The sequence below is a fragment of the Prorops nasuta genome, unplaced genomic scaffold (genome assembly GCF_024137725.1).
Source record: "Prorops nasuta isolate Cenicafe-Biocafe unplaced genomic scaffold, Cenicafe_Pnas_1.2 PNAS00025, whole genome shotgun sequence".
Lineage (NCBI taxonomy): Eukaryota > Metazoa > Arthropoda > Insecta > Hymenoptera > Bethylidae > Prorops > Prorops nasuta.
The window spans coordinates 1,438,826-1,465,182 of record NW_027116822.1 but is presented as its reverse complement, the minus strand read 5'-3'; the positions used below and the strand labels follow the sequence as shown (position 1 = coordinate 1,465,182).

At 30.7% G+C, this 26,357-nt stretch overlaps 6 protein-coding genes across 12 annotated transcripts; 3 read left to right on the top strand and 3 right to left on the bottom strand.

The window, feature by feature from the left end:
• Positions 1–222: 222 nt before the first annotated feature.
• On the bottom strand, positions 223–4,845 carry LOC136782332 (uncharacterized). Of its 2 annotated transcripts, XM_066741693.1 has the most exons (7): positions 4,788–4,845; positions 4,264–4,435; positions 3,940–4,177; positions 2,019–2,145; positions 1,425–1,591; positions 680–1,262; positions 223–599 (listed from the first exon to the last, which is right to left on the bottom strand). In XM_066741693.1, exons 3-7 carry the CDS (start codon positions 3,942–3,944, stop codon positions 321–323), a joined length of 1,161 nt encoding a protein of 386 aa, XP_066597790.1. In that variant the 5' UTR covers positions 3,945–4,177; positions 4,264–4,435; positions 4,788–4,845; the 3' UTR covers positions 223–320. The 2 variants fall into 2 exon arrangements, with proteins under 2 accessions (XP_066597790.1, XP_066597791.1); XM_066741694.1 differs by lacking the exon at positions 4,788–4,845 and having other exon boundaries at positions 3,940–4,299.
• Positions 4,846–4,868: 23 nt separating this feature from the next.
• On the top strand, positions 4,869–6,592 carry LOC136782334 (GPN-loop GTPase 3). The gene is made up of 4 exons (XM_066741699.1): positions 4,869–5,143; positions 5,213–5,409; positions 5,501–6,070; positions 6,149–6,592. Exons 1-4 carry the CDS (start codon positions 5,099–5,101, stop codon positions 6,180–6,182), a joined length of 846 nt encoding a protein of 281 aa, XP_066597796.1. The 5' UTR covers positions 4,869–5,098; the 3' UTR covers positions 6,183–6,592.
• Positions 6,593–6,768: 176 nt separating this feature from the next.
• On the top strand, positions 6,769–8,942 carry LOC136782333 (serine/threonine-protein phosphatase 2A activator-like). Of its 3 annotated transcripts, none has more exons than XM_066741698.1 (8): positions 6,769–7,188; positions 7,249–7,334; positions 7,401–7,604; positions 7,683–7,900; positions 7,986–8,110; positions 8,177–8,277; positions 8,359–8,466; positions 8,542–8,942. In XM_066741698.1, the coding sequence occupies exons 1-8, from the start codon at positions 7,152–7,154 to the stop codon at positions 8,665–8,667; spliced, it is 1,005 nt and encodes a 334-aa protein (XP_066597795.1). In that variant the 5' UTR covers positions 6,769–7,151; the 3' UTR covers positions 8,668–8,942. The 3 variants fall into 3 exon arrangements, with proteins under 3 accessions (XP_066597795.1, XP_066597793.1, XP_066597792.1); XM_066741696.1 differs by having other exon boundaries at positions 8,527–8,942; XM_066741695.1 differs by having other exon boundaries at positions 7,986–8,277.
• On the bottom strand, positions 8,681–10,606 carry Taf7 (TATA-box binding protein associated factor 7). Of its 2 annotated transcripts, none has more exons than XM_066741692.1 (6): positions 10,489–10,606; positions 10,195–10,323; positions 9,676–10,123; positions 9,221–9,595; positions 8,986–9,155; positions 8,681–8,903 (listed from the first exon to the last, which is right to left on the bottom strand). In XM_066741692.1, the coding sequence occupies exons 1-6, from the start codon at positions 10,489–10,491 to the stop codon at positions 8,880–8,882; spliced, it is 1,149 nt and encodes a 382-aa protein (XP_066597789.1). In that variant the 5' UTR covers positions 10,492–10,606; the 3' UTR covers positions 8,681–8,879. The 2 variants fall into 2 exon arrangements, with proteins under 2 accessions (XP_066597789.1, XP_066597788.1); XM_066741691.1 differs by having other exon boundaries at positions 10,389–10,523.
• Positions 10,607–11,081: 475 nt separating this feature from the next.
• Positions 11,082–14,237, top strand: LOC136782330 (replication protein A 70 kDa DNA-binding subunit-like). Of its 3 annotated transcripts, none has more exons than XM_066741689.1 (11): positions 11,082–11,221; positions 11,332–11,475; positions 11,566–11,653; positions 11,734–11,896; positions 11,975–12,179; positions 12,282–12,394; positions 12,480–12,646; positions 12,736–12,961; positions 13,058–13,141; positions 13,232–13,426; positions 13,513–14,237. In XM_066741689.1, exons 2-11 carry the CDS (start codon positions 11,385–11,387, stop codon positions 13,624–13,626), a joined length of 1,446 nt encoding a protein of 481 aa, XP_066597786.1. In that variant the 5' UTR covers positions 11,082–11,221; positions 11,332–11,384; the 3' UTR covers positions 13,627–14,237. The 3 variants fall into 3 exon arrangements, with proteins under 3 accessions (XP_066597786.1, XP_066597784.1, XP_066597787.1); XM_066741687.1 differs by having other exon boundaries at positions 11,563–11,653; XM_066741690.1 differs by lacking the exons at positions 11,082–11,221; positions 11,332–11,475 and having other exon boundaries at positions 11,563–11,604.
• A 144-nt stretch (positions 14,238–14,381) lies between these two features.
• Positions 14,382–26,020, bottom strand: LOC136782329 (wee1-like protein kinase 1-A). Its single transcript, XM_066741686.1, has 4 exons — positions 25,726–26,020; positions 23,035–23,359; positions 21,618–22,500; positions 14,382–19,967 (listed from the first exon to the last, which is right to left on the bottom strand). The coding sequence occupies exons 1-4, from the start codon at positions 25,988–25,990 to the stop codon at positions 19,656–19,658; spliced, it is 1,785 nt and encodes a 594-aa protein (XP_066597783.1). The 5' UTR covers positions 25,991–26,020; the 3' UTR covers positions 14,382–19,655.
• Between the last annotated feature and the right edge of the window lie 337 nt (positions 26,021–26,357).

The window sequence follows — 26,357 nt, the reverse complement described above, 5'->3', positions numbered from 1 at the left end:
ATTGAAAATTTATTATAATAAAAAATTAAGTTGACAGCATAAATTTATATTTTGTATTTTTTGAGTAAAAAATGCAGGAATAGCTTTGCAAAAGGTAGTGTAATAAAAAACACGTCAGAGCTAGACTAGAACTGTTATTTATATTTTAATTTTATACAATTTTCATACTATTTCTACACAACGATATACAAGATATACTTTGTCATAAAATTCTTAATAATTACTCCCAATAACTTTATGCATAATTTTTAAAAGTTTATATATACAAATATACAACATTTCTTGTAAATAATTTTAAAGTAAATGTTAATAACAATTTATTATTTCCATTCCCAAAAACATAACCAATCATGAACTTCTGTAGTTATACTATCGCAAAGCTCAAGGGATTTCATTTCTGGTGCATATCGTTTTCCAGACCAACGAATCATTTTTAAAACTATATATAGCTTAGCTAATTCTAAGAAATCATGCATGTTACACGGTATTTCTATACGATTAATATGTTCGAGTAAAAATTGATATTTATCTTCATAGCCGTTTATAATCGAAACATGTTGAATTTCTTCCAACATAGCAGTCTTGCACCTGGATAATTCCTGAAATAAAATATATAAATTAATGTTTAGCTTAATCAGAGTAAATTCAGTAATTATTTTATTTTATCATTGAAACTCACCTCTACATGAATAGAGAAATTATTACTCCAAAGCTGCAGGTAATCAGTTGGGACGATCCTTCTCCTCCTTTCAGTAACGTAGCTATTTAATGCTTCGGGACAACGTACTCCCAGTCTTTTTGTAGTACCTTCTAACATTATTGCCAATCTTAAAGGGGTTCTATAAAGTTCAGCATCCTTATTTTCTTCGGCTTCTTCGTACAAAATACTGCACACTGCATCCACAACTCTCGCAGTATCGCGATCATCCCACTGATCACTGACAATAATATTTTTCTTCCAAACTTCAACATTTTCTTCGGGTGTCGAAAATATTGGATGATCCGGATACGACTCTTTCAATTTCAATTTTACCTTGTCTGCAAGTACGTTGTAATTCGTTCGGAATAAATGAAACGGTACAGTTATGCTGTCTTGCGTCAATTGCAGTGCCAGTAATCCATATTCTTCCATAGTTTGCTCTGTTGGTGGTAGTTGTAGAAACTTTTTCCACTCGGCTGCCACGTAGGTTTCCGTCAAATGTCTCAAAGCTTCTTTCAAACGTGGCCAATACGCGGCGGAGTGTTCAGCTTCCCTTTTATTCCTGAAGAAATAAAACAGAAAATTAGTCAGTGGACAGTGCTTGGACGGGCAAAATGCATAAAAAAATATGCAGCTCCAATTCTTTATAAGAAATTATTGTACGCTAATATTTCTCTAAAATATAAAAATTAAGTTTATATTACTTAATAATTATTTAACTTACGTAGGCTGACGAAAGTCCATGTAACTTGAAAGTTCATCCCTCATAATTTCGTATGTCAGAGGCGGTGAATTGTTCTTAGCGTCCAATAAATCTTCGAAATTCGTTAATTCCTCCACAAACCACATTCTTTTTAAGGGCGTCATGTCAAATCCAACAACGAATTTCGACTAAATAAAAAAAAGAGTTTCTGTAATTAAAAATTCAGTAAATGTACGAAGAGGAGTATATATGGTGTACTATTGAAAGTACAACAAAGTATGTAAAAAAAAGTAATTTGAATTCTAAGTAGAAAATAGTTTTATCTTAATATTTCAAGAACACTGGAGCCCACAAGTACATTTTTCCATTCGCCAGTTGCTCGAGTGAAAATTAGCTATGTATTAAAATTTGTGTTGATTTTGAAATTATAAATATTGTAGAAATTTCTGTATTGTTTTAAACACTATTGCAAAAACTGGAGCTGGCTAGATAAATCGTTTACTCGTTCTCATCCAATGTTATCAGAGTGTGGAATAGAAGATAATAGGTTTTTGTTCAGAATCTAAAGCGCCCTTCGCCAGTAAAATTAATAAGTCAAACGATTATTATACTTACACTCCACGTATACAGCTGAATAGCATTATGAGCTTTATCATAGTGATACACATTTTTACCCCAACACAGAAACGGATCACCACCATTCTTACAATACAGCTCGTAATTCCTTTTCATCGTACGCCACCTGTAAAAAATAAGATTCGGTTGTAGCCGAAAAAAGAGATACAAATTTTTCTAATTTAACAAAATTCAATTTCTAAGGAACAGTTCGATCATTCGGAAATCATTGAAATTAGAAATCTAGAAATTCATTAATATCGAATGCAATGTGTCTTTTGTTTCAATTTTGAAGTATCTTCAATTATATTATTCATTGCAACAATTCTATACTATTATATCTCAAAGCTTACCTCTGGAAACACTTCATCTGACACAGAAAATTCCCTTCGTTGACAATCCTATTCAATCTCTTGCACGTTTGTGCAACCCCCAACATAGTGTCCAACGAAATGCATTTTTTCCCCAAAATATAATGAATAATTTCAACTGGTAAATCTGTTATTTTCACATTACTCGTTACTTCAGCTTCGACAGGCTTGACAGCCTCGACAGCCTCGACAGCTTCTGGTTGAGGTTCGATATAACAACAAAACTTGAAGAAAGGAATTTTACATTTTAAATACGACAAGAACTCCATGACTCTGTATTAATAATTTTAGAAATTGTAGCTTTAACTCAAACAAACTGAGTATATCGCTCTACACAATTACAATACACTCGATTTTCAATGAAGTAGTCCCACTAGATATATGTTGAATTTAACTCGATTCTACGGATATCACACTTGAAACTTTCCTTTAATACTTTACAAGAAGATATAACGCACGTTGACAAAGAAACTTGCCACAGCTACACGAGAGAAAATACTAATGACGAGAGCACCCCTATAATCTTGTATATATAGTAGGCCCCTATTTTGGGACGTATTGGAGAGGGAGATTTTCTGGTCTTATTGGCCAATAATAGAATTATTCAGTTATTGGGGAACCAATCACGTTGATTCTACCTTCCTAAAATGCTACGATAGAAGGGGAACTCCTAACAGGGGTTGAATTCCAAGAATGGTTGTTGTTTGCCCACCTACAAATCGGTAAGAATCGTATTGTCTTTGTCTTCGGACCCTAGTCTGATTTATTGCTGTCGTCGAAAAGGTCCCAGCTTCACTCTATAGGCCATAAAACTATTGCCTTTGTAAATGATATTATAAACGCCTTTATATGCAGATACTCCTTACCCTAATTAATTGTACAATCCCTTATTCCGATACTACAAAGGAAAACCCAAAAACGCGTTTCAGCGATATAGCATTATTATTTAACGACCTATTTCCCCAAATCGTTGTGAAACCCTTTAATAAGTTTCAATAGGTCTACAAATAACGCTATATCATTGACCCGCGATTTGCTCTGTACTTTCGGTATAAGGGACCGTGTTAAAATCCCGTTACTTGGGGTGAAATATTGATCTTCCGGTATGACACTGATCACTGCAGGTATACAGCCAGCTTCTTCAGCATTCAAATTGAAATATTTTACAAAACTTGTATTTTATAAGTTAGAAAGCTATAAGCTTCTAAAAGAAATAGAAAAAAGAATCAAATAATATTTTTTACCTTAAAAATATACCACTTTTTTAATTTTTAAGTTACTTCGTTGTTTATTGTTTTAACTGTACTACTTAGAAATTTCTAGATTAGATTATATTATTTTTACTTATACATATATATCAAAATAACAGGTTTTAAAGAAAGCATAATTTTATTCCATATTTCTCTAAAATTATTGATTAAAGGGTTAAAGCTATACTAATAAAAATCTGTGAAGATTTTTCTTTTTATTAATATCCTCCTATAGACTATTAAGATTTTGTGATATTTTCAAGGAAGTAAGCAGTGTAAATATTTACAATAGGCTTTTACCACATTTTCCTAGACTTTGATTCAAGGTTAAGGTTTCTTCTTGGTGACAGTTTTTCGTCTCGTTCTCACAATAAGTCATCCATTCTCTATTTATCCTCCAACTCGGCTACCTAGGCCCAATCCATAAACGATTTTTCCCACCTACTACATAGGCACTATATAGGTCGACAATTTTATGGGCTTTTGAAAACAGTATGGCTCCAAGACGTCGAAATTAATCAAATGTTTCGTAGGATCTCTATTGTTGTTGATAATAATTGCTGAATTCCACTGAAGTTTCCTCTAATTTGAATCTATTATAAGGATTTGTTTTTTGTACCATACCTATTCGTTTTTACACTGCGATCTAGAGGCACCAGACTTTTTATTGTTCTCTTTTCTTCAATAGGAATTTTAGTGTAAAAGGAACACTTCTTATCTCTAATACTGTAATATGGACAGATTTTTTGCGGATGTTTATATTTTTTCCAGTCCAATATCCACACCTCGGAAAAAACTAAAAATTGCCAAATATAATATTCGTTCCTGCTGCACAGCACATTTACGAAAAATCGGACATTTGAATATATCTGAAATATTTCTTGTATATGTTACATTCGGAAAGCAAGAGGAATAGCACGCTTATCAAATGTATCATCAAATTTCAGTATTTTATTTAACTTGTTTCGTCAGGGCTGTTTCAAATATATTAAAATATTCGTTTTTTTGTACATGTGCTTCGTGAGATTGTTTCTGTTATTGGAATTAAAAGAGAAGTATTTTTATGATAACCATAATTACGTTAATTTGAATTTATATTAACAATAATGACTATTAATTTGACTAGGGTGATACGATAGGTGACTAACGCAGTAAGCCTAGCTTATAGCGCAGCTTGGCGGGCTCCGGCGGCGGCGGGCTCCTCCCGCTCCTCAGCTCAGCGGCTCAGGTCTGGCAGCAGCCGCAGCAGGCTCATTGAGGCTCACTCACTGCTGGTGCTGCTGATACTTCTGAGTGCTCACCAGTGCTCACTGCTCCTTCTTTAAGTGCCTCTCAGTAGCGCTGTATTGTGTTTAATATATTTTTCCGTTTTCATATACAGAATCACATTCGCAATTAACTTTGTATTTCATACATAGTGATACATAAGTACCTATTATTGTGCTCTGATGAAATAAAAATGAGGTACGCTCAATTAGTAATGGGACCTGCTGGCAGTGGAAAAGTAAATATTATCACATTTTCTGCTAATAACCTCTCGTATTATCATTATATTTTTATAAAATGATTGCAGTCAACGTATTGTTCAATCATGCAGCAGCGAGCATCGGATGAAAAAAAAGTAATAGAAGTTATTAATTTGGATCCAGCAGCTGAACATTTTGATTATGAACCATTTGTTGATATCAGAGAACTAATACAATTAGACGATGCTATGGAAGATGACGAATTGAGGTTTGGTCCAAATGGAGGACTTATATTTTGCATGGAGTAAGATCTATAAAATTGAGAGACAAAGATATTAAAATTTATACATACATATTTAAGTTTATAGAGATATATTTTGTTGCATTAATTTCAGATATTTGGTGGAGAATTCCATTTGGTTGGAGGAAAAATTAGGAGATGTAGATGATGACTACATAATTTTTGATTGTCCAGGTCAAATTGAACTCTACACACATATGACAGTCATGCGCCAACTCATTAACATGCTTCAAAATCTGAACTTTCATATATGTGGTGTATTTTTAGTAGATAGCCAATTTATGGTAGATGGACCTAAGTTTTTATCTGGCACCATGGCTGCACTTAGTGTGATGATAAATCTTGAAATATCTCATGTAAATATTTTAAGTAAAGTAGATTTATTATCAACGAGTGCAAGAAAACAAATTGATAATTACTTAGAGCCTGATCCGCATAGTCTACTGGCAGATATGAGCAATGATCCTTGGAATGCAAGATATTGCAAATTGACAGAAGCTCTTGGTAGGCTAATTGAGGATTACAGCCTAGTTCGCTTTTATCCATTGAATATAAAAGATGAAGAAAGCATAGCAGATATTAAGCTTACAATTGATAACATCATACAGTATGGAGAAGATGCAGATGTGAAAACACAAGACTTTGATGAACCAGAGGACAATGAGTGATAGTACAAATTATAGAATTAATATGTGTAACATACCGCAAACAGTTTAATTACATAATTTTTTATATTATTTAGACAAAATGTAAACTTTGAGACTGAAGCTACGTGATGTAAATAGTAAGCTTAAAATTGATAAAAGCTCTCATGACAAATTCTGCAAATTTATTTTTACACAAACTTATCTCTTGCATCATAAAAAAAATTGTCAATTTATTTATCCAATTAATCTCTCACAGAAATATATTTTATATATTAAAATTGCATTGAGCTATATAGTTAAATATGAAATTCTTATAACAAAATTTGTTAACTTTGAGATTTAGGAACTACAACGAATAGAACGACTACGAGTACGAGTCGCTGTTTGTAGCAAAACTAAATATATAAAGCTTCATGCGTATTAGCAGAAAACCTTTTAAGTGTATCTAAAATGGCCATTCATTATGAAGATTGATAAAAATTATAAATTTCTCTTAACTATATGCATAAGAAATAAAGATCTCCCCATATAACTGCACAGCAGCTGTTACCCACTGCGGGCTACTGCCCAGCAAAATTATCGGTAAAACAGTTCGCGGCATACAGGCCCATAATGTGCTATTGTTATCTCCATGTATTGCTAATAAATTTATAATTCTGGGAATTTTTATCTTTTTGAATTAAGTACTACCTAGTCGTTTGAATGATTCAGAATAATTTATAAACAAAGGTGTCTAGTTTATGTACGATTTATCAGGCTTATGAACGCCTTTATGTTGAACCAGCGAAAATTTGTAATCAGTCGCCGAAGTTTGTAAATGAAAGAGAGAACTAGAGTTACCAGTAACCAGACCAAAGAGAGCATTTACAGACTTACAGTCTGCACTGTCTGCAGTGTGTGGCTGCATACGAATTTACGCAGTTATCGTTACTCCCATACATAAAAGTATTAAAACAGAATTAATCTATTTCGCCTTGGGTACATGCAAACTTTGGATAATCTCAAACGAGAAAATCAATAACATTACATATATGCAAATTTATTCAATAAAAAGAGGAGGGAGCAAGTTTTTTTGATGTGTAAATATTAAAACTTACAATGTCAGCAATCACAGCAGCTGAAGAAATCGTATTAGGCAAGTAAAACAGTTTTTAAATGTTAATTAAACTAGAGCTGATAATTGTTTGTTTTTTAGCTGATGATCATGAGTTCATCGTTCCAAAGAAGGCTGTCAAAACTCCAATGGATATGGCAAATTGGGAGAAATCTGAAGCTTATTTTGTAAGTTTTATTTTTTAAAGTAAGTAAAAAAAATAAGATAAGCAACTAATTATTAAAATATCACAGGAATATCTAGGCTTTATATTTGCTTTAAACGAAGCAGTACAAGGAAAGAGTTTACTTGTAGAGTGCCCACCATCAAAGGTTATAGACAATACAGTAGAAATGTTAAATAAGTTCAATGAATGGATAACAGAAATCCCTCCTACAGAACAGCCTCAACGCTTTGGTAATCAATCATTCAGAGTTTGGCATGCTAAACTGCAGGAGGTCAGTTATAAATTAATCATAACAGAATAAAAGTTTAGATGATAATACAGAAAACAAATTATTCTAAAATTAATTCAGGAAGGAATCCAAGAATTAAAAAAAGTTTTACCAGAGAATCTTCATAAAGCGGTTCCTGAGGTTATTGAATATTTGTATGAAGGATTTGGAAATCCTACCCGTATAGATTATGGAACAGGCCATGAAATGGCTTTCATAATGTTTCTTTGTTGTATGTTTAAAATCGGAGCATATAAAGGTGATGATAAAACTGCTACTGTTACTAAAGTATTTAATAGGTATAGTATAATCATATTTTGTTACTATAATTATAAAATTGGGCATTGAATTTAGTTAACCTTATTATTTATTAATTTTTTCAAGGTATTTAGAAGTAGTAAGAAGGCTCCAATTAACATATCGTATGGAGCCTGCTGGAAGTCATGGAGTTTGGAGCTTGGATGATTATCAGTTTGTACCTTTCATTTGGGGAAGCTCTCAACTAATTGGTAAAAAGGATTTATATCACCAGATTAAATGCAGAAATATTCATAGTAACACTAAATCTTTTATAGGTCATCCAAGATTAGAGCCAAGCCATTTTGTTGATCATGGAGTTGTCGAGAATTACTCAAAGCAATATATGTTTCTTGGCAGCATCAATTTTATTTTGCAGGTATAATATACAAAAATATGTTTGAATATAGCAAATGATTATTCCCTCTAATCACATGTACTGTATTCAATTAAATTCCAGGTGAAAACCGGACCATTTGCTGAACATTCAAATCAATTATGGAATGTCAGTGCAGTAAGCTCATGGTCAAAAGTAAATAGTGGTTTGATTAGAATGTACAAAGTTGAGGTAAATTTTATTTGCTTTTAATTACAGAAGAACTTCAATCCATTCATTTATACTTTGAAGCATTATTTTTTACAGGTGTTATCTAAGTTTCCTGTTATTCAGCATGTGTTATTTGGAACGTTATTGCCTATGAAACCTGCATCAAACCCTCCAAGCAAAGGATCTCGCCCTAATCCGCCGAGACTCACATCAGTGGAATAAACAACAATAATACTTCAATTGATTTGTGTTTATTTCACAAAAATTCAAAGTAAATTTCATGCATTAATTATACAGAAATCTAGAAATCTTTCAAAAAGATTTTATTTATTAAACAAATTGTTTGCATAGTAATGCTTAGTATTTATATCTATAATTAAGTGCATTGTTCAATGTGATAAAAAATATTGCTATTATAGGATGATTAAAAAAATTTATTCCATCTCCAGTTCTTGAATCTAAGATGAAAAATATAAGACAGATTAGTAAAATTTCTATTTCTTCATGTTTACTTTTTCATTGTTAATTTAACGTTCATACCTCTTGAAGCTTTTGCATTTCCTGGGTGACCAAATTGTCTAAGATCTCCTGAAATCTTTGACGAAGTTTTACATTTTCAATATTTGCTATTTCAATTTCTTGCTGTTGTCTACGTTGTCTTAATTCTGCCAGTTCGGTGTGCAATGTTGCAAGACGCGTTTGCATTGTATCTAATAATGAAAATAAAGATGATATACTTATTTTTAAATATTATGTCTCAATCATCTTTAATTACCTTTCCATTCATGTTTCTCTTTTATAACAGGAATATTTGATGGCTCTGTATAACTATCTTCAGGTATTATGTATTCCGAGTGAAACTGCTCCAGTTTTGGCTCTTTTTTGGGAGATACTATAGGTTTTTCTCCATCACATTCAGTGGTATTTTCATTATCAAACATCTCTTTGCTAAATTCTGTAACTAACCCACCACTAGTAGTTGCGTTTGTATTAGACCTTTCTGAATACATAGCTGGCATAGAATTTGAATCTGAAATTCTACTGTCAGCAGATAATCTGCTGTTATCATCAAGTTCCATGACGTTTATATTTGGATCCTCATCTTCGTCCTCGCTATCACTTACTGCCTCGCCAAATATATCATGCTCAGCTAAAAATAAGAATATACAAGAAAATTTTTATAGAAAATAAAATAAAAATAATCAAAACAACTTATTTTATTCAACTTACCAACATCAAGATTTAGAGTTGCGCTATTATTAATGATTTCTCTCTTATTTTTTACGATTCCTGATGATGATACCTTGCTAGGTTTAGTCTGATCTTCATCCTCACAGATTACTTCCCATTTAACATTAACAGCATCATTATCTCCTCTTAACAACCGCTTAACTTCTTTCTCTATTTCTGGTGCTTCTACATATTTCTTTTTTAGAGTCTTTCTGAATCTCCTGCGTCTCACATTTTTAGTCGGGGGAGTGATGCCATGTGGCCATAAAAACTTTTTATCCACCTTATTGGGATCTTTTTTTTTCAATCTTATAGGAGATTCCTCGTCTGTAGTTGTATGGTCATCTTCTTCTTTACAAATAACCATTTGACAAATGTCAGCAGTTTTATAAAAGCTTTTATTATCAATTGTTTTCAATGATTCCACCACAGTAGGTAAATCAACTACCTGAATGTATCTCAATATAACATTAATATGGGTCTCAAAGCAAGCAAATTGAAGTGAGAAGTGAACTATACCTTCGCATGCAGCAACCAATGATCAAATCTAACTTCGCCATAACGCAAATCATTTTCTAATTTAATGGTTAATCTGTCCTTAAGTGGTAACCCACTACGTAAAGTTTCTTTAAGTATTCTTGAAGGTTCCTGAAAAAATGAAATTACGAATAAAACTTTTAGATTAGAAATAAACAAAATGTTTTTGAACTCACTGGTGGTAATCGCAAAACAAATTGACTTTCTAATTCAACTGGTTCCGATCGACTTTTGTCAACACTTTGACTTTTCATGATTTTAATTTTTTGTACATACCATGGAGGTACGAAGTTCTTGGAGGAAGCATAAGTATTATTAAGGCCAAGGGGTGGGGATAAAAAGGATGACCGGGCGGCCAGCCATCTTTACTCTATTCATTGTGTTGTGATTTGTGACTGCATATGTTTATACATATGTTATGCTTTTTTATGCACCATGAATGTATAGCCTAAACTTTTAAATCATGTATTTTTTAAATGTTTGTAGCTTATTAATGAAGTTTTAGATGTCGGGATATCGCTTTTATATTTCCATGTTAATTTTTATCTTCGTTTGCGGTAAACCAATTGAACTAAATATACCAATTTCCATACACATACTATACACAATGAACAAGTAGCAATGGCGGAGCAGTCTTCCTTTCAGCCCCTAACCCCTTGTTCCCCTGGCTCCCTCTCCCTTTTCTGCAGTTCTTGGCGCGAAATCTTTAATTCTGACTATTTAACGTGGGTCAATAGGTGTTTGCCTGAACCAAATAAATAGAAAGAAAAAAAAATCCTTGATTTTTCCGTTGTTTCAATTCTATACAAGCAGTACAATTGTACAACTTACAACAATTTACAAGTTACAAGCACAAGCCACAACGGCCACAACGACAAGACATGTAATTGTGAAACGTTTAACCACTGCTGAGTTTCACAGTTTGTCAAAGTAATAAATTTACAAAAAAATATTGATTACTTTTGTGAAATTTTAAAATATATTGTTTGACAGAAGGAGCACTATAAATGTAAGTCTGTTAGTGTCTTAATACTTTTGTTTTTGTAAAATAGTAATTATATTGTATCTTTACTAAATAATGAATAGTATATATTGAACATCCAATTTTTCAAATGTTAGTAACCAATTCCTGAGGGTCACAAGTTATTTACAACACAGCTAGTCCTGCAAATATGGATAATGATCTTTCTTCAGAAAATAGAGGTGAAAAAAGAGTTTTAGAAGGAAGTTCTAATACTACTTCACCTGTTAAGAAACCCAAAAGTAATATATATAACAAATCTATTTATAAATAAATTTAATTGTGATATGCATTTAAATGTACTTAAATAATACTTCCTTTTCTGATAGCAGATGATGATAAGATGGTTTTTTATAATCATCCAATACTAGGTAATATAAATATATTACCAATCGTTGCATTAAACCCTTATATAAATAAGTTAGTAATACTTTATAACTTGTATATATTTACAGCAGTATTTTATAAATTTAATAACTTGAGTATTCAAATCTTTTTAGATGCTTAATTAAAGCAAGGGTGACTAATAAAACAGATATTAGAAAATGGTCAAATCCAAGAGGAGATGGTAAATTGTTCAGCATGGATTTATTAGATGAGAGTGGTGAAATACAATGTACTGGATTTAAATCTCAATGTGACCAATTTTATGATATGATAGAGGTAAAAACTTTATGAATACCTAAATAAGTATTAATAGGATGCTCTGATGATTAACAATTTCTTGCATCAATAAATTAGGTGGGAAAAGTTTATTATATTTCTAACTGTAATATAAAACATGCAAGGAAACAATATTGTAACCTGAACAATGATTATGAAATGACCTTGACTGAAGACACAGAGATTAAACTATGCCAAGACGAAAGTGGGGATGTTCCCACAATAAAATTCAATTTTGAGCCTTTAAGTGCTGTGTCTGAGAAAAGTGACAAAGCCACAATTGGTATGTTTAAAGTATGGAAATACATTATTTGGTATGAATAAACAGAGTAGTATATGAAAACGTGATTGATAAAGTTGGTTTTATTTTTTTTTTTAATTATAGATGTATTAGGGGTTGTAAAATTTGTTGGTAAGATGCAAAAGATATTACATAAAACCACTTCAGTAATTTTAGAGAAAAGAGATATCCAGATAGTTGATGAAAGTCATTCAGTGGTAAGTTTTAACGAAATATATAAAAAATGAAAATAAAATACTTTCCAAAGAATTATACTATTCAAAGTTAACTAATCTACCATAGGTTTCATTGACCTTATGGAAATCTGAAGCAAGGGAATTTGATGGTTCGAATTTTCCTGTAGTAGCTGTTAAAGGAGCTTCTATTAGGGAGTTTAATGGAGGAAAATGCTTGACACTTTTCGGTTCCTCCATAATTAAAATAAATCCTGATATACCAGAAGCTCATAAGTATGTTAAGTGTTGTAAAGCTTAAATTACTAAATCAATTTATATAATTTTATCATTTTAGTATCTTTAAGAATCACTTTTTTTATTAGGTTACGGAAGTGGTTCACTACCATTGGCAGTGGAGAGGAGATGAGGTACATCTCCAGTGTATTAAATATGGATACATATATGCAATATGTCACACTTCAAGAGGCAAAAGACTTAAAATTAGGTTATAGCCAGTCTGACTGCTACTTTGTCAAAGCTACTATTGAAATGGTAGAGACAAAAAAATCTTTATATAAATCATGCCCGGTAAAAAATTGCATGAAAAAGGTAGGTTAATAATACAATATTTTTTTATTTTAAAGTAGCCTTTGCTATAGCTATTAAAAGTTGCTTATGATATTTCAATTAATGTTTATATTTTAGGTGATTGACCAACCTAATAATATGTTTAGATGTGAGAAGTGTGACAAAGAGTTTCCTAATTTTCAGTATAGGTTAATGTTAAATGTGAGTATGGTTGTCCAATTTACTATTAATTTAAATTTACATGATCATTTAATACAAGTGAAATTTTTTGTTGAAAATAAAACAATTCAGATGAGTTTAGCAGATTCAACAAGAAATGAGTGGGCTATAGCATTTGATGAAGTGGCTGAAAAATTAATAGGTTTATCGGCAGATGTCTTAGGACAACTTCAAGAAACTGATAACACCAATTATGTTGAAAGCCTGAAGAAAATCGTACTTAACACTTATATTTTTAAATTACGAGTGAGAGCGGAACGATTTAATGTATGCTTACATTGCTGGCATATTTTAATCTATTTTTAAAATTTTTAATTTTTTTAATTTTCTCTAATTTAATCAATTATTTCCAGGATGAGGTACAATTAAAGACAACTATTATGTCTGTTTCCCCAGTAAATTTTGTTCAATATAACAGGTACTTGTTAAACAAACTTAAAAAATCTCTAGACATCAGTAATGTATAAAAATTATTAGGTATATTTCATTACAATACAAATCTTTATAGGAAAATTATTTCCTTAATTGTTATAAATATGTTAAATTTTAAATTTGATTTATAATATTTTCATCACATTATTGCAAAAACGAATTATCAAATTAAACAAGAACAGTGAAGTTATTTAACAAAGATTATATACAGTGATAAATTTATTATTAAAAAATGTTATGTAATTTTATAAAATTACCTTGTATAAATTAATATTCAAAAATAAAATTATAGTTGCAGTAAACTTTATGATAGAGGTACACAATAAATGATCAGTCCTCGGCATACTTTTTATGTAAATACCATCAAACAATACGTTTAAGAAAAAGTCAGGTTTTCCGTAAAATTTCGCGTTGTTAAAGATCCGTTCTTACTGGTATCTATTATGCATTTGCTATGTTCTACGTAACAATAGATGCTTTCCTTTTGCATTTAAATGAATCAGTATGGTCGACTTATATATGTACAGATTAAATTACATAAACTATATTGAACTGATAGCATTTTTCTATTTTTCCACGCGCTGGACTCTACACCAAAAGGTGCGTCCCCAGACGCTATTAGCGCTATTTGAACTTTTGAAGCAATTGAAGCTACTGGCGCTGGCGCTACTGCACAGCACAGAAAATTGTCATTATATGTATGTGCGCAGTAGTGTTAAATGGAGGAGGGGAAGGAGGAGGGGTTGGGGGGGGGGTATCCGGTAGCGCACGGTAGCGTAACTGCGTAGGCCGTAGTCTGCGTAAAAGGAGGAGCGAGCGGGCCCGTGTTTTTTTCCTATAACGGCAGCATATGGAATTGTGTTATGCGACTATAGCACTTTAACTACGTGCAATTATCACGGTTACTTCATAAAATATATAAAGATATCCCATTTAAAATAGATTTAGGTCGACTCACTGGCTATCGGGAATTATAGGACTATTAATGGGATCATGTATATCAACAGAACAAAGTAAAACATGTACCATCGATAGGGCACAACTCGACGACCGTTTTAAAATTTATTTTACCATTTTACTAAAGTTATGTACTCATTTTGATACAATTGTCAGATTAAAAAAAAAAATTATATTTAAACCTATTTGTTCTGTTTCTTTTTTAGAAAATCTGTCTGTGTCACTAGAAAAGGGATACTTAGCGATGTCAGTAAAGTAATTAATAAGTCTGACATTGGTCTTCAAATATTGTTATATTTTTGGCACACCTTTTCGCTCTGTAATACCGATTTGAGAGGTCCTAAATTAGAATAATACTATACAATTTTTTATGAATTTTAAGGTATATTGAAATTATAATTAACTAAACGTAAAAAATTATTTATTAGGAAGGGTTTATAATATGATTTAAATTAATTAGAAATAATAGTATTTATCATATAATAAATACAGCACAACCAAGTGGTTTCATTTCTATATGCTGGGATCTACCCTCTATATAGCACGTTTCAAATTATTTATTTTCTGAAATTTTAAAAAGTATATGCATATCTTCTGTTTTATTTTAAAGTTATTTGTCATCTTGTATTGTTTGCTTTTAAACTGAAAATACTTATATAATAAATTCAATATTACAGACTACACTCCTTCTAACAATTGTAAATTATAATTGTGTATACTTTAATGAATGGTTTAAAATTTCATTATTAAAAAATAATGCAAGTATTAAGCTCTAATACATTATTATCCTTAATATTAACATTAAAAAACCAAATATATCATTTGTACGTATACAAAAGTGTAAATTATATATAAAGAGACATGTGTGGTTGATATTATAACATAGCCTCTTTTCCAACATATTATTAATAATATTTTACAAAATAGGAAGCAATATAATAGGAAAAATTATTTTTTGTGTAAAGCTGAATATTATATTATCAGGTTAATTATTGCTCTATTTTTTCTTATGAGGTGAAGCATCAAGAGTATACGGAATGAAATACTTAATTTAAAAATACACTTAAATTTAAAAATTACACCTGCATTTATATAGTATGTTTGTATGTTATTAGAATGATGGTACAAAATTTAATTTTTATAACTACTTTCTAAAAAGCTGTTGTTTTGTGATACATCAAAAGTATGTTGCAGTTTGAGGATGGACAAATGATTGGAACATGTGCTTCATTAAATATAAAGTAAACTTTTAGAAAAAATGTCACTGTTTTATGGAGATGTTTTATGAAATTTGTTATTTGGATAAAAAATACATGGTATATTTTTTGTAGGGAATCAAATAATCAAACTCTGTATAAAAAAGGTTTTGTGTATTTATTTTGAATAATGCCAATTGATTGATATAAGAGATAAAACAATTATTTAAAATGTATTTGGTAAGTTAAATATGTAAAAAATTATTTTTAAAAACAGTTCAATTCAATAATTCTTACCCATGCAAACTATTTTTAGATAAATGTTAGAAAACCATTTTACTTTTTAAGCTTATTGAATGTATGAGAAATAAATATTATTGATCTTCTTTAATAGTATTACTGTAATTATGTGTTATTCAAAATAAATACACAAGGCGTAATTTATGTTAAGTTTTATACTCTAAAGAAAAGGTTGTATGCATTTTTTCTGAAGTATATATAAATTTAAGGAACTACCTACAAAATACTTTGAAAATTCTTCCAGAAACTCACGCTAAACGCAATGTGGTCGTACTGCTTTTATTTATTTGGAATTAGATTATGTCAGCTCTAATTCTTCACAAAATTGTAGCTATTTAAAAGGTGGCAACGAAAATTGAAATTTTCACGAGTTCTAATGTCTATAGGATTTTCGGTTCAAAGGAATCGAGCTTAAACCTTATGCAGAACGACTAATTCTAGATAGAAAATTTTTACGCAGTTTCTTCATGTGTCCTTATTGAAAAAATTCTTAAGAATTTAAGTCGCAGATATGTTGTTGGCTAGGTATTAGTTACAATAAATATGCCAATCCAATAGGGTGACGATTGACATTCAGATTCTAGAAAAAGAGGTATAATACAATGAGAGTGAAGCCAGAAGCACACACTTGTTGAGCATGAATGCACACACACATGAGGCAAGGCATGGGGCGATTGAACGTGTGTAGTCGTTGATTTCGACTCCGTCACATACATTTAGGAACTAACGGACACATACGATCAATTTGCCTCGGTTTCCTTCACGCGTATGAGTGTCAAGTGCGTAGTAAGCTTATAAATGAGAATCAGTATGAACGTGTGTGTGTGCGCGCGCGTAAAAGAGAAAGAGAGAGAGAAAGGTAAATAAATGATCTTAAATAATTAAAATCGGTTAGCGTCGAGTAATGGGTAAAATGGGTCGCAAAAAGCGAAACGTAACTGGTTGATGCATTAATGAAAATTTGAATAATATTCGTAAAATAAAGTTAAAATTATTATTTGCTAATCGCCCGCGCGTTATTACCTAGGCGATGAAAGTGAGTCTAAACGCGGTAGATAAACAACAATTTTTAGTTTTGACAATTAGAGCTAATTATACAATTTAACTAGAAATTGTCATATTTTGCCATATTTAAACTCATTTTCATATTTGAGTCATTTGCGATTCAATCATAACAATAATTTTCAATAAGTTTAAATTAAATTAAACAAATTTTCATTATCATTAATAAATCAATATTGTTTACATATCGTTTCTTTGGCTTATTGATTCTGCTTATTAACGCCGTATATGCTTAAATTATTTTAGATTATTTATTCGGTCTCTCTATCTTTTACACTAGGATGGAAAGCTCTCTTATTGACCCACATAATAACATGATATCTCTTTTTCTGCAATATGATCGTCAATTATCACCCTATTGAATTCACAGTTGACAGATTCGCACTACTTCTAGTGAAAGAGTCGAAATTGTCTACAATTGCTGAGCGCAGCATCCAGTCCTTTATACGAACTATGTATCGCACGGCGTTGATGGCGTTTTTATAATAGTATAATTAAAATAATTTACTATTTTCTGTACAATTATGATTTACTTAAGTTTTACAATTATAAAAGCCGTATGATCACCGCTTGTACCAAAGTTTGGGTGTTATGGTCAGGAATGTAGGCAATTTCAACCCTGTCACTCTAAGTAACGTGGATAACGACCGCAATGAAACATTGCGGATCTGGCAACTCTGATCGAATTTTCATATTTATTATTACTCGCATTTGTTCAAGGACATTTCTGTAACACGAATCTTTGTTATTTTTAAATTATTAAAGGCTACGTGAAAAACTTTATATAGAATTTTTCCCTAGAACCGATTTTTTTCTCTATATCTAGAGTTTCCATGTTTATCCCTTTAAATTAGGCACCATGTCCATACACCGTACACACATGAAAGTATTACATAAAAAATAATCATAATTATTGTTTAGTCCATTAAATTCGATAAATCTTGAGATAATACCGCTAAAAAAATTATAAAAATAATTTAAATTATTTTTTTTTTTTATCAAAATTTGTATCTTTTTATTCTATATTAACGCTTTCTTTTTACTGACTGTGCAATATGCAGAGTCAAATTGCAGGCAATTTTGATTTACTGATATTGAAAATGGATGGATGTGGGCTTATCCAATGCTACAAAGGCACATGACCATTCAAAATTTCCCTCAAGTAGAATCTGATGTTCTATTGTTAGAAAAAATAATGCTATTTAAAACAAAACGGTAATACTAATAATTTCTAAATGTATCCCAGTTTTAATAAAATCAATCTATTAAAAATGAAGACATACTACAGGCAGACGAAGCGTAGTACAAGGTAATAAATGGATAATAAATGGATAATAAATACACATATGTTTTTCATAAATGTATATCTTATAGCATTGATTATTCATAAATGACTATACAGTGATATAATGTGCGCTAATCACTGTAGCATAGGCTCATTTTAACCTTTCAGAAGCAAATAAATATTACGCGCAAATTAAACATTTGGAAGCATATCTAAAGAAAAAGGTACTGAATGATAATTTAAATAAAACTGATTAAACAAGTTCCATGCTAATCAATGCCATATGATTCACTCCTACTGTCCATGGTTTGTCAAAATTAAAACCAAATGACATTTTCTGAGCTTACTTTGCTACACGACGACAATAAATCAATAGCGTGCAATAAAAGTTTGACGATTAATGTAATATAAAAGTTATATTCCTTTTTCACTAACAAATTTATTTTTAAGTTAAAAGAAAAGTACGATGATAATGTTTTCATGGTCGTTTCAAATTTTATAAACAGCAAGTATTGTGTTGATATCTCGTAATTTAGCTCTGGTATTTAGAAATAATTCAAGAATTATTATGTCATAGTCTTTATATTTATTGTTATAATTGATTAAGCGTAATAAAAGTCTCTAAGTCCTAGTCACATTAAATTATTCAGTTAATGCGATTTAATTACTTTTCTTCATAAAAAAGCAAAAAATATCTAAGGAAAATGCAGAAAATATAGATTGTTGGAAAAGATTGATTCTTTGTGTTATTTCAGATAAACCAAGTATGTTCATAAATCTAAATATTTCGCAATAATTTTTATGAGATATCCAATTTGATTATAAAAAATGTCTAAGATTCACTAATTCAAAACATTTGACTGATTAAAATCATTAAGATCATTTCGTGCAAATTCAAAATATAGGAAATAAATTTTGCAAAAAGGGCAAAGGCAAAATCCAGATTTTTCCTAATGCTCGGTTGTACTCTTTTTTTGAGGATTTTCTCTTTTGAAGATATATGCAAGCAAAACTGTTTTGTCAGCTTTATTTTCCTAGAATATGTTTGATGCAACAATATGTGCTCTAGACATGTGCAATTCCACTCTGCATATTATATTATTATACTCCTACTTTACTTAAAAACTAAAGTTACTTGGATATCACAATATCAAGGCACTGCAAGGAACTAGATATTCCAAATATGCCCTTCTCCTCTCCCTTTAATTTATCTCTGACGGATTCCTCTGTTTTCTTCTTAACATAAGCTGCTGATAAGCATAGACTAAAAATTTGTAGTACTATTGCTTCGATTGACCTTCTTTCCTATAACGCGGGAGGATGTTCTCGTTGGAGTTGGCCTTAATTTGTAACCTCCAGTAGTTAGTGAATTCATAGCTGCCACATTTGGTGCTATAGTTTTAAGACACTTTGCAGCTTCTTGAAGTTGTTTTGATAGTATCTCATTTTTCAATTTCTCAGCATTCAATTCCCTTCTTAGCTGAGCCTTAGTTTTGTTACCAAATGGGCATAGTACTCTGTGTTGAATCAAAGATACTGCCGATGGTCTCATTTCAGGGTTTGGATGGATCATTAACTAAAACAGAGCACCATCATGAATTATACAGGGTATGTCACTTAATTCACCTAACAGGGTGGACATAAAACTTCATCAATCATCCTAACTATGTGAGATATCAATTTTTGGCATATTACCTTTTTGGATTTCAAAAGAAAGCACTTTCAAAAAGGTTTCATGAAAAAATAATATCTCTTATATTCAAAAAGATAAATAAAATTTTATATTCATACTATAAGATGAATTAAGTGGCACACCCTATGTACAGGCTATTTGGGAACTGATAGTTAAACCGAAGACTCTAGATAGGATATCTGATTTTTAGAAGAAAACTCTTATAAAATGTGTTAATATTATCATAATAACTTAACAATATATTTAGCCCAAGATTTTGCATAAACCATTATATAGCTTCGTAAATAATAATAATCTTACAAACTTTTTTAAAAATTCATTGTAGTAAGACAAAAAAAACAACAGCCTTTTTTAATATTGCTAATAATACTAGGCCTATAAATACTCGCATCTCGTTACTCCAAGGGGGTGGCTTTTGAAACTATTTTAAGACTATCATTCCTCGGACACTTTTTCTACCGATGAGTAATTTTTTACTTATCTAGGTTTTTAATTTGCCAAGTGGTTTTCATAAAAAACCGCATTAAAAAAATGTATAAATTCTTCTATTGGCTGTTAATCATGTTGGTAAAAAGTATTTTTACGATATTTTTAATGATGTTCACATACGTAGCGAGTTACATGATAAGGTATTTGTAGGCGCGTGCTTTCGATCTAATAAATTAATACTTTAGTAAATTTTTTTGTATTACTTGAAAAGCATTACTGATATAAAAAGTTACTGTAGTGATTTTTATCTACATTTTCGTATTTACATGTCTTTTATATAACTTTTTAATTTTACTAATTTTTCCTACCTGCATAACAATTTGTGTATTCCTAGTCTAAACATATTGTAATGTAACTCTGACAATATTAATAATATTAAAAAATGGTATAACAATTTTTTTCTTAAAATAGACTCTTGTATTTAGGGTATGCGGTATGACTATCAATTCCCGGACACCCCGTATAGTGAAAAAAATGTCATTAATCCGCTACTAATTAAACATATAATATTTGTAATAGTATATATTAGTGTAAAAACTATTTTAACTTATTTTAAAAATATGTACCGTTGTGCTAAAATCCTTTTGTAAGATATCTAGCTTATTATTAGAATGTCTTATCAATTTTATTACTGTAATAGCATTAAGTCAATGTAAGGGGCAACTATTGTGATATACAAAGAGTAGAAGCTCCAAACTTTTTCTTTGTCCCTTTTGCTACTTTTTCAGAAAAATAATAAAACTGTGTTGTCAAATATAGTAACGTCATACATTTGGGAATTTGTAGAAAGTCTTTAAATGAGTTTAAACAAATTCAGCATTTACAACGATTTCATTGCTATTTTACGTTACATGTAGTATTCATTTAAGAAAAAACTGTATTTTTTAAGAAAACTGGTATTTGGAACGTTTAAAGAATTTGCATTCCACAAATATTTTTTAATAATACGTCAACATATATTTTTAGTACGAAACAGCGAATCAAGTCCACGTTTTAAAAACTGTAAATTATCTTACAATTAAAAAAATTAAATATCATATATACCTTAAGTAAATCATTAATGTCATGGCTGTAGTGAGTTAATACTTTCAAATTTCCATTCCTAATGTCATGCCATTCTGGACCGTTTTTAGGTAACGGGCCACCGCCACCTGCTTCATATACTGTCAATCCTAAAGCGAATATATCAGCCTTTGACAAATGGGTAAAATCTTCATGCAGTATTTCAGTGGGTAAATATCTACAATCACCCTCTTCAACTGTAGGATTATTAATTGACGTTACATGCCCTAGATCTCCAATTTTATATGTTATCTCTTCTTCGACTGTTTCTTCCTCGTCAAAACCATCATCAGCAGAGTCATAATTAACAGCTAATAGCCTTTTCTCCTTAGAGATGAATATATTTCCTGGTTTGATATCCATATGAACTAATTGCATACTATGAATGTATCTCAAGCCTTCTGCCACGTGCAGCAACAACTGCCTCATTTCTGCTTCTGAAAATTGCTTTTTTTCTTTTTGCAAATTGACTATCACGTCTGCCAAGCTGCCACCATTGCAATATTCATTTTGAATTATCATATGATTTTCCTCTGACCAGGCAGAATAATATCTCACCACATGCTGATGCTTTCCAAGAACCGCATGTGCATATACTTCATTCAATGCATTTTTTTCATTGGTACTCCCAGCTACAGGCTTAATACTTTTCTTGATAGCATATACGCAACCATCCAATCGATTTATGCATTTGTACACGGATCCGAACTCACCTGTACCAATTAATCCTAGTTCATGAAATTCTTTATGATATCTAGGTATATTGGATTCTTGTAAAGCTACACGTTTGGTCGGTTGTTCTATTTCGTTATCAGATTCTTCTGATTCCCCAAGATCGAACTTTGGTATTTGAATATTTGGAGAGCTAGAAACAGTAAAACAACAATTACTACTGAACCAAATTATTAAATAATATAAATAAATTGGAGTTAGAGGCCAATATTTTATATTGCATAATACTATAAGGGTGGTAGGCAGTAATTTTTATCGGATGAAATATTTCAATTATTTTTCGCGGTATGAGAACATTGTTGTATCATTTCAAAAGGACAAAAACCTAGAAGGATTATATATTCTATAGAGGCAGCGCTATGCCTCAGGGATAATAAGATAGATTTAAATATTTTTAACTAAAAGCCTGCATTTTTACAATCTAGTTGGTGTTGCGTTATATAAGCACGTTAAACTCCGAAATATCTCAAAGAGTCATAACTCGGAGAATGGAAGATTTTGGACATTGCTTCCCTACATCATTTTTATCATGTTTCTGGTTTAGATATCTGTTACTGTGTTATAAAATTTTTTGGGCTTAATTCAGGGATTTCCTGATACATACATGCTCAGAACAGTCAAAGTGTTAATTAATCTGTTCCTTTTGAATAAATTAGAAAATATTTACCCAATTAGACTTCGCTTAGACCTGGACCTTTTCCGTGCGGTTAATAACATTCCATTTGGGGTAAATGGATTGACATTTGCTGCTGGCTTATCAGACTTATTTGGGTAATTAGATGGTATTGCTCTGGGCTTGTCCATTGCAAATAATCTCGTGCATTTAGAAGGAAGAGGTGTATGCATTGTACTTTTTTCCATTAATGTTTTTGGAGTTGCAGGGGAGTCAAATAAACGGAGAGCTCTGACTCGTTTATATGGCGGGCTGCAAGTCATCGTCATCTTTTCCAGAATCCCGTTATCGCGAGTAGGAATCCTGATCCCAGTTGGGTCTAAACAAAAATTTATCAATTTATTTTAACATATTATAATTTTGACAATAGAATTAAACTTGTACTGTAAATTAATTTTATTAATAGTAATAAATCAATGTACAATCACAAAAAATTATTTGAATTTTTAATAAAAATAAATCAATTCAACCTACACACACAGTGGACTTTAAGCTGCAAATATAAACATCAATCACACAAAGTTTTTAATACGAATTATCTGACTTATGATACATATAGTTGATAGAGTGCATATATATGCACCACTACAAGCTTTTATTTCATTGCCACTATATATACCCTGCTCATTCATTCCCTATACAATATACATTCTTATCATTTCCACAATCAAATAAAATACCAATGATATAACTAATATTTGTATTTATACTCAATTATTTGTCGTAATGAACTGAAACAAAAATATTAATTGGCAATGTTTTAATATCTGAATATATAATTGCTTTCATAATATTTTCTCAAAATTGCTCTTTCATACTACTCCTCCAAAAGGACTTTTATTATAACATAATATTATATTTTTTAATCAGATCATAACGGGAATCTGCGCGTGGGTATATCGATATTACGGAGCAAAATTCAACGGCATTTTCCAGCCTTATTTCTCGACAAATTTTCAACTCATTGTAGTGTTTTGGTAAGGCAAGAAGAATATTTTGAAATATATATTGGAAAATTCCTTAAGAAACGGAAACGAGATTGTTTAAAAAATTTCTTTAAATGATTTGTTTTTCATAAATTGTGCCGCGTACATTCCTAGATAATCTACTGAAATTTCCAAAGTACTATGATGAGTTAAAAACTTGTCAAGAAGTAAGACTTGGAAATGATGTGAAAATTTGCCTCGTAATATTGTAATACATGCATTCCAGTAAAAAATCTGATTTTCTCTCATTTCTCTTAGTTTAAAAGCTTTCAACATTCATTACAAATGTCATTTTTTCTAAATTCATATTACTCACTACATTTGATACTAAATTATATAAAATTTGATAATATTGCATTCCATAGTCAAATTATACTAAATCTCACATATGAAGCAACTATACATAAAAATACTATTTAATAGATTATTTTGCCTCTTTAATCTTAACATTTGGTATATTTGATTTTGGAATAAGTGTCTAATTTACACATGCCAAACTATAAAGCCTATATATAAAGGATCGATTCCTAGAAGAAAAATCCTTAGAGAGTTTCTTAATATTGATAAACTTTTAGAGTTACATAACAATATGTTTAGGATACACATATTACTGTGTAACTCAATAAATTTTAATAACAACAGAAAAATTAATTAGAACATTTTACTGCCCCAGCTACCATATCTATATATAGTTATTTTACATTTTGTATTATATCATTTATATCAAACAGCTTAATAATGAATTTTATAGGATATCAAAAAAAAAATATGCAAAATTATACTGTCTTTTGCATGTGGAGTTTGAAAAATATTGGACAATGTGAAAAAAGGTTATTAGGTTTCTCAGAATTAAAATTATTTTTACAAAAACTCACATAAATCTTTATATTATTAATATTTATGAAGCAACATAGCAATTTATTTAGGCTCTTGACCTTAACATATTGTTATGTAACTTCAATAAAATTGACAATCTTTCAATTAAAAAATTTGTAAAACTCTAATTTTCAAAATTATCTTTTTCATCTATGATTTTCAGCTTGGCACCCTTAATTTTGACACCTTGTACATGTACAGTTCTATATGTTGTACAAAAGTCATGCACTACACTCAAACAAAAGACATGCTTTTTTATAACTGTAAAACCTTATACGTTGTAAACACTCAAGCTGAATGATACATAAATTTAGTAATTCTTAAAGATTTTAAATTGATTTATAAGTGTATCTAAAAGTATATAGTATATTTCATTTTAGAAATTACACAATGTATAGGTATTTACATTGTAAATGCTAACCGGAATGCACTCTTTGTTCTCCTTTATGTTCATCCACTGTTATTTTAAAAATTGTACAAAAAGTATTTGTCAACAGATTTCGTTAGGTAATTCCTTAAACGGAACACTTTGTATAAGTTACTTTTAATTAAATCATCCCATGAAAAAAGCTACAATATAAATTTTAACAACAATAATCACATTTACTGAAAGTTTAAATTAAAAATATATAAATTATTGAGTAAAGAAAATCAACACAAATCATAATGCTTACTTAAAATAAAATTAAATAATAGACATGTAGACTCATAAATTAGAGATTAGTCTGTAAATTGAACATAGATTTTATAAAACAGCAGATAAAACAGAATGAGACACATAATAAAGTACAAATTATAAAAGAAAAATAGTTAAAAACCTAACCTGTCATGTTATGGGCTGGCGTTTGATTATTATTATCTACAACAGTCTCATTAGTTTCACTGTCACTGCAATCCATAGAGTTATTAAAAGATAATTTTCTTGGTTGAGGAAATGGTGAGCACCCAAAATCTTCTGTAGAAGAATCTAAAATATCGTCAACATCACATTCGGAGGCTACAAACTTCATTGTTGTTTGGTGTCGCATAGAGTAAGTAGAAGGAGAACGTAGCCAATGTATGTTTCTCTTGCTAATTGGTTCCGCCATTAGGACTGGGCGGTGGTGTAACGTAACGGGGCAAAGTCCTGGGAGGTCATGTTCCATTATTGGGTGCTTACGTTCAATACGTTCAGTGATCTCACTCGGGTTAGTAGGGTGGATCAGTCGCAGTGATGCAATTTTCGGAAAAACCCTAGATGAATCCGGATCTAGTGAAGAACTGTTTTCGCGAGTGGATTCACTGGATTCCTAATCTGAAGTCTGAACGAGTGGGTACTGGTACTACTGGTGGGTACTGGGGGTACTGGGTAGTGGGTCTTGGGTCTGAGAGGGGTGCCGTTAAAATTACTTTAATTGTAAATTACAACAATTAACACGATAACAATATCAACAAAAAAAAACGGTAACAATGTTA